Here is an 8,172-nt window from a genome sequence, read left to right as displayed (position 1 = left end):
TCCCAAGATGTCTAATACAATAGTAAAAAGTCCTATTTATACTAAACTAGTTACTAGGGTTTACATAATTGAGTAAATGATGTAGAAATCCACTTCCGGGGCCCACTTGGTGTGTGCTTGGGCTGAACTTGAAGTTTACATGTGGAGAGGTCATTCTTGGAGTTGAACGCCAGTTTGTAACGTGTTTCTCGCATTGAACTCCACTTTGCAACTTGTTTCTGGCGTTTGACTCCAGAATGCAGCATGGAACTGGCGTTGAACGCTAGTTTACATCGTCAATACTTATTCAAAGTATGGACTATTATATATTTCTGGAAAGCCCTGGATGTCTACTTTCCAACGCAATTGGAAGCGTGCAATTTGGAGTTCTGTAGCTCTAGAAAATCCACTTTGAGTTCAGGGAGGTCAGAATCCGACAACATCTGTAGTCCTTCTTCAACCTCTGAATCTGATTTTTGCTCAAGTCCCTCAATTTCAGTCAGAAAATATCTGAAATCACAGAAAAACATACAAACTCATAGTAAAGTCCAGAAATGTGATTTTTAATTAAAAACTAATAAAAATATACTAAAAACTAACTAAATCATACTGAAAATATACTAAAAACAATGCCAAAAAGCGTATAAATTATCCGCTCATCAGTGGCACATAAGGATTTCCTACTCAAAGCATCTGTCACCACATTCGCCTTTCTTGGATGGTAGTTTAGCTCGAAGTCATAATCCTTCAGGAGTTTCATCCACCTCCTCCGACGCATATTCAAATCTTTTTGTTCAAACAGGTACTTCAGACTCTTATGGTCCGATAAGACTTGAAATTTCACTCCATAGAGATAATGCCTCCAAAGCTTCAGGGCGAAGACAATGGCTGCAAGTTCCAAATCATGAGTTGGATAGTTTCTTTCATGTGGCCTTAGCTGACGTGAGGCATAAGCTACAACCTTATGATGCTGCATCAACACGCATCCCAAACCTTTCAAGGACACATCACAGTACAGTACACCTCGAATGGTTCTCTCGGCTCAGGCAACACTAATACAGGGGCGGTAGTCAATATCTATTTTAAGGCAAGGAAACTCTCCTCGCACTCGGGAGTCCATACAAAAGGAACATCCTTCCTGGTCAGCTTCGGTAAAGGCAAAGCGAGCTGTGAAAATCCTTTGATGAACCTTCGATAATAACCCGCCAAGCCTAAGAAACTCCTGATTTCCGTCACTGAAGTTGGCCGCTCCCAATTCATCACCGCCTCAATCTTAGCAGGATCCACTGCTATTCCTTGCTTACTCACCACATGACCAAGAAATTTCACCTCAGACATCCAAAACTCACACTTGGATAGCTTGGCATACAACTTCCTATCCTTCAAAATTTGTAGCACTGTTCGCAAGTGTTCTGCATGCTCATCCTCAGTCTTAGAATAGATAAGAATGTCGTCAATAAACACAACAACAAACTTATCCAGATATGGATAGAAAATTCTGTTCATGTAATCCATGAATATCGCCGGAGTATTAGTTAGTTCGAAGAACATCACGGTGTATTCATAATGGCCATAGCGCATTCTGAAGGCAATTTTAGGAATATCCTCATCTTTGACCCTTATCTGGTGGTATCTGGATCGTAGATCAATCTTAGAGAACACACCGGCTCCCTGTAATTGGTCCATCAGGTCATCAGTCCTTGGCAACGGGTATTTATTCTTTACTATAACCTTATTCAGCTGCCTATAGTCAACACATAAGTGCATACTTCCATCTTTCTTCTTCACCAGTAATATCGGCGCACCCCACGGTAATACACTTGGTCGGATAAAATTCTTACCCAACAGATCCTCCAGTTGAGACTTCAATTCGACCATTTCTAGAGGCGATATCCTGTAAGGAATACTCGAGATTGGTCCAGCCCCAGGTACTAAATCAATGGCAAACTCAACTTCCTGTTTTGGTGGAAATTCATCAATATCATCAGGGAACACCTCCGGAAACTCACACACAACCGGAATTTGTCCTAAGTTCTGATCATCACCCGAGACACCCGCAGCTAACAACAATATCCCCTTACATTCGGCCCCAGAACAGTTCACCGTCATGGAGTTCAAGTAATAGTTATTTACCACAACCAGCCCTTCAGTGCCTTCAGGCATGAAATACATTGCTTTCGCAGAGCAATCCAGGAAAACGCAGTTCTTGGATAACTAGTCCAATCCCAAAATGAGATCGAGACCAGTCATTGGCAAACAAATTAAGTTATGCACAAAATTATGCCCTTGTATTCGAAAAGGAACTTGGGGGCACCCTAACCTAGTCACCAAAGCCTCGTGGGTGGCATTATATACCTTTAAATCATACCCCAGTACTACTATTTTCAATCCTAACTCATGAGCCTTCTTAAATGCAATAAAAGTATGTGAAGCTCCAGAATCAAACAAAGCATTCAAAGTTTTACCCGCCATTTCACAGTTACCTCTGATCAATGCCTCTGACCCCTCAGTGCCTATTGAATAAGTAGTGTATACTCTTCCTGATTGTTGCACTCTGCCTGTCTCATACCTCTTCTTCTCTGGGAAACTACTAGCCAAGTGTCCTGGCTACCCACAGGAGTAACAGACTCCAGTCCCAAACCTGCATGGCCCAGAATGATACTTTCCACATCTATGGCAACTCATATCCTGCTGTGGCTGCTTCCCTTGTCTCCTTCTCTAATTAGCACTGGTATTAGGTCTCCTAGAGTTGCCTTGCCCCTGATTGTTCTGAGGGACATAGCCACCACACTTGAACTGTTTACCTCTGGGTGCAAAGTTTCTCCCTGTGGTCTTCTGGAATGGCATCCTCAGACTCCCTTTTTCTGCTGCAGCCCTTCTGACACAATCTTCCACCACCCTGCTCCTATTCACCAGCTTAGAAAACACCTGAATCTGCATAGGTGCCACAAAGCTCTGAATGTCACTCCTAAGGACTCCTTCATACTTTATACACTTCCACTCAGCAAAGTCCTCAGGAGCTCCCTGACAGATGCGTGAGAAGCGGCACAATTCCTCAAATTTACTAGGGTACTTGATGACAAGTCATCATATGCTAGCTTTTCAAGCAAATTTCACTTGTTTCATTAGTTTTTATGCACTTTCTTGCATTATAAGTTAGTAATTTGGAGTGAAATTGCATGGTTTCTTTGAATCAATCAATCACCCTTTAATTGGCACAAAATTATGGGGCTTAAGCCTAAATTAATTGATTTTTGAATGAATTTTAAACCTTGTGAATTTGGTGATACTTTGATTGGTTATTTTGATTATTTGTAGGTGAAGAAATGGTGGAAAAGGGAATTTTGGGCACGCTTCAGAACTTTAGGCCACGCTTTTGAAAGCGTGGCCCATGACCATGAAGCCATGACATGCATGGGAAATTCAAGCTTTACGGAATTAATGAAAGCATGCCATGCATTTGATTAATTGATATCATCATTGGCATTAAAGAATGAATGAAATGCATGCATTGTTAAAGCCAATGAAAGAATGCATTATTAAAACAAATGGCTTTAACCTGAATGCATTGGCATTAATTAATTAAGCCAATGAATGCCATGGCCAATGAAAGCATGCAAACTTTAATTACTAATGCAATGAATAAATAAAGCTTACGGCTAATGCATAGGCATTATGAATTAAAGTAAAAAAAAAGCATGCAAAAGCCAATTGGCCAATGCATAAGCAAAGCCACCCTGGGAAGAGCTCACGTTTGTGCCAACGTTTGCCTCAAACGTGAGGTCAAACGTTGGCTTAAGAAGAACCCAGGAGAAGCCAACGTTTGCGCCAACATTTGCCTCAAACTTGAGGTCAAACATTGGCTCAAAAATACACCCAGGAGAAGCCATCGTTTGCCTCAAACTTGAGGTCAAACGTTGGCTCAATAACACACCCAGGAGGACTCAACGTTTGCCTCAAACGTGAAGTCAAACGTTGGCCGCAAAATTACCTTGGAGGGAGCACATTTGAGCTCACGTTTGACCTCAAACGTAAACTCAAACGTGAGTGACAGCAAAACTCCATTCTGCATAAAGCTAATACAAGACGTTTGAGTCAACGTTTGCCTCAAACGTTGACTCAAACGTGGATGATCCCAAAGTCCATTATGCAAATGGGTTTCTTCTCAAGACCAAGAGCAATCAACAGAGGCTATCTTCAATCCAATTCCATCAAGGCCAAGGGCCCAAATTCAAGGCTTAAAGATCATTAGAAGGAAGTGTATAAATAGAAGTTAGTTTGATTTAGAGAGGACTTTTACTTTTACTTTCACCTTTTCTTCTTTTAGAAATTTCACTTGTAATTTTGAGAGTTTTTACTTTGATTTTGGATCTGAGAGAATTGGGAGGAGAATTGAGTTCTCTTCCTCTGGGTTTTCTTGTTTTCTTTTCTGCAAAGCTTTACTTGAGTCTTGGGTGTTGATAATTGAGAAAATTCTGTCTCAATCTCACCTTGAGATCTCTTTGTTCCTTTCTCTGCATAATTCAAGATTTGGTGATTTGAATTCAAGTTTCTTTACTGTTTGATCTTTAATTTGTTTGCAATTGTTCTTTGAGTTGGATCAAGGAAGGCAGTGAGATCTAGATTTGGTTTTCTAGTCTCTTGACCCCTGAGATCCTTCATTTTTCTTTCTGTTTATCTGCTGAGGCTTCTTCAAGCTAATCTACTTTTCTGTTTGAGATCTACTTCAATTCAATTCATCTTTTACTTTCCTGCTTGTTGCAATTTACTTTTCCCTATTTAAATTCTGCAATCTCAGCTCCTTGAATCCTTTAAGATTCTAGCAAATTTACATTTCTTGCATTTTAAGTTTCAATTATTTACATTTCTTGCAATTTAAGTTTCTGCAATTTATATTACTTGCACTTTAAGATTCAGCTCTTTAAATTTTACTGCACTTTAAATTCTTGTCAATTACCCCTTCCCCTTTAAATTTCATGTAATTTAGCTTCTGTTGGATACAAATCACTCAAATCAACTCTTGTTCGCTTGACTAAATCAACCACTAAACTAAAGTTGCTCAATCCTTCAATCCCTGTGGGATCAACCTCACTCACGTGAGTTATTATTACTTGATGCAACCTGGTACACTTGCCGGTGAGTTTTGTGTTGGATCATTTTCCACACATCAGTACTCAGTAATAGTCATCTAGCCCTGTTTAAGTTGAAGCAGTTCGAGTTCTCTAGCATTTCTAACTCAGGTGGGGAAATATTTCTTGTAGAATTCCTCTCGGAATAACTCCCAAGATATCACAATTCCGTCAGGCTGTAGAATGCGCCTCATGCCCTGCCACTAGTGCTGATCATCACCATGCAACTGGTAAGTCCCAAACTCAACCCACTGTTCATCAGGAACCTCCTGAGCTTCACCATGCAACTGGTAGGTCTCAAACTCAACCCAAAGAGTCATTGATGTTTGAATAATTATCTCTCTCTTACTCTCTCCCTTTTTGTTTCTCTCCTAACGAATTATGATTGTTGTGTATAGGTATACTATATATATATGTAAGATCCAGAAATTTTAAATAAATTTTATTATGAGTTAATTTTAATTTATTTATTCATTAGAAATTTTATTTTCAGAAATTATTTTTATTAAAGCTAATTAAATCAGATTTTGATAATTAATTAGAATTTTACCTAATTTTATAATTATTAAATTATTATCTATATTTAAATTATAAAATTAGTAGTTACAGAAAGAGGAGGAGGAACAGGGAAGAGAGAGATCTGAAGGGAGAGGGAGACCATGACTGGCGCTGCCGCCACCTCGCCCAGCTGCCGTGCTTCTCGTCGTTGCCGCCGAAGGGAAGAGGGAGAGAGAGCGCCGTCGAACAGAACGCGAGAAGGGAGAGGAGCTGTGTTCTGTTGTTGACGTCGCACCACCGCCACGCCGCCGTGCTGTGCAATGTCACCGCCGTCGCCGTCGAGGGTCCATTCACGCCGTCGCTGGAGCCTGAACGCCGCTGCAACCACCGCGTGTTATCATCAGATCCCGCCGCCGTTTGAGTTGCGAATAGGGGAACGCGCGCGAAGGGAACTATCGCGGAGCTGCTGTCGCCGCCGTGTTGATGGGCTCACCGTCGTTCTGCTCGCGCGGCTGTTGCGTTGCCGGAGCTCCTCGTCGCTGCTGCTGGCGCTGGAAACTGCCTTTTCAGCCTGTATCTGTTGGTAAGCCCTACCCCTGCTTCAGCTTCTTCATCCGTTAAGTTTACCTTTATTGTGAGAGTTGTTGTTGTTGCTGTTGGGTTCGCCGCAGGGAGGAGTCCGAGCAAGAAAAGGAAGAAGGTGCGATGGATACCTCCGCTGCTGCTGTTACTATCGGTGTTCTGGAGCTTGCAATTACTGCCGTTTTTGGGTGATGAACCTGGTTGTGTCCTTGCTGCTGATTGATTGTAATGAGAGACGTTGTAGCCACTACTTTTCATCTTGGTAAGTTCATGGGTAAGATCGCTTTGATTCTTTGTGCCGTTTTATTTACGCAGCTAGTTCTGATCCGTGTAATTTACCAAAGTCACTATTATCATATCTCGGCGTTTCCGCCCTTGTTTGGAACTACTGAATGTTGTTGTCTCCGGTAGCACTATTCTTCCTATTTTGATTTCAACTCCTTTAATTATGAAATTTATAATGTTTCTGCCTTTATCCTACTGCTATTTGGTTTCCTTGCACCACCCTTACTCTAATCACAGAAATATGTTTCCATTCTAGCCACTGTCGATTTATCTATTGCAAAGTCATAATTGATAATGGAGCTGCTAAGATCGCTGCTGCCGCCATGAATTGGGGATAAAGGGGATTATTGAGTTAAATTCTGCGATTGAAACATCGAGGTAGGGGTTTTCTTAAATTCTATTTTATATTACAGAGTTGTGATAAATAGATATTGATGCAAAGAGATTTACTTCTGTGATTATATTTGTCTTATGGATGTGATGGTTTGTTGGACTGAATTATTGGGTGCTTGATTGCGTGAGTGGTGTGTGGTTGTGGATAAAAACCGGTTTGGAATGTCATTTACTTGATTATTAAGAAAGGTGAATTTTCTTGGTTTAGAGTTACTTAGTAATATAAATGAAATTAATTAATTAAAAAGATTTGTTCTTAAGCATTATACGTTTTAAGATTGATTTGTCTATCAAAGAAAGAATTTTGTTTTGGAATTGAGATTGTTAACGAACAGAATGAAAAAGAGGATGAAGGGGATTTTATTTGAAATATGGCTTTGAAATGAACTTGGAAATGAGATTTGGCTTGATGAATGATTATGATATTGAGAATGTTGAGATGTGAACTTCGAATTATTCACATGGCTTATGAATTAGAAATATCTGAGATACGAGGTTCCCTGGATTAAGTTCCGTGGCTTGCCACCACGTGTACCAGGTTGAAAACTCGATACTCTGTTGACCCTACGACGTAAGTGTGTGACCGGGCACTATATAAATTCCCGGAAATGTTACCCCCATTGAGTAATATTGATTATTTGAGAAAAAGCTATGCATAGACTCTTGGGGATGCACGTCGGGGGACAGTCTAAGTACAATTCAGACTTGTCGGGTTGGCTGGATAACCGACAGATGAGCCTCATCAGCCATAGGACAGGCATGCATCATATGCATTTGTATGCTTTGCTTGAGTTTGAACTTGTTTTGGTTTGCCTAATTGCTAAACTGTTCGTAACTGCTCCTTGAACTATTTGTTGTAACTGCTGCCTACTTGTGCTTTCCTTGTCTGCCTTGTCTGTGTTTGTCCTGGCATGCTACATTTGAGATTGAACTTTGGTGCTGAATTAAAGATTGTGTTGTTTGATTGCGTGGTTGGTTTCTGATTGAGATTTTCTTATAAGAAGGGAAAGGTTTCGGATTTCTGAAAGATTAAATATTGTTTCTTTGAAAAGGTTTTAAACGATTACCTATTGTTTTTTTAAACGATTCATAAGGCAATGATAATCACTAAGCTTGAAAACAGTTTTCCTATTAAATATCTTCTTATGACAACTTTGAAACTCCATGGTGAGACCGTGTGGTTAGGTTCTCACCCCCCTACAGCTTTACTTTTCAGGAATCGAATGAAGCAGCGCTAAGAAGAGTTATACTGTGTTTGGTTTATATGTTGTATTAATTAGATTATTTTCTTCCCTCGTCTTTGTTA

General features: G+C 40.3%; 1 protein-coding gene and 1 long non-coding RNA gene across 2 annotated transcripts; both read left to right on the top strand.

Moving 5' to 3' along the window:
* On the top strand, positions 5,727–6,380 carry LOC110271593. The gene is made up of 2 exons (XM_021122587.1): positions 5,727–6,189; positions 6,278–6,380. Exons 1-2 carry the CDS (start codon positions 5,927–5,929, stop codon positions 6,378–6,380), a joined length of 366 nt encoding a protein of 121 aa, XP_020978246.1. The 5' UTR covers positions 5,727–5,926.
* On the top strand, positions 6,513–7,052 carry LOC110271259. The gene is made up of 2 exons (XR_002361766.1): positions 6,513–6,595; positions 6,730–7,052. It is a non-coding gene; the product is annotated as an uncharacterized LOC110271259 (long non-coding RNA).

Source organism: Arachis ipaensis, chromosome B04 (genome assembly GCF_000816755.2).
Source record: "Arachis ipaensis cultivar K30076 chromosome B04, Araip1.1, whole genome shotgun sequence".
NCBI lineage: Eukaryota > Viridiplantae > Streptophyta > Magnoliopsida > Fabales > Fabaceae > Arachis > Arachis ipaensis.
Note: the sequence above shows the minus strand (reverse complement) of the source record. Positions and strands in the feature narration are given on the sequence as shown.

Excerpts from the sequence above, each read along its gene's own strand:
- LOC110271593 (XM_021122587.1), top strand. The coding sequence starts at position 5,927 with ATGTCACCGCCGTCGCCGTCGAGGGTCCATTCACGCCGTCGCTGGAGC. Across the intron at positions 6,190-6,277 it reads TTTTCAGCCTGTATCTGTTG|GGAGGAGTCCGAGCAAGAAA; the intron begins GTAAGCCCTACC and ends GGTTCGCCGCAG.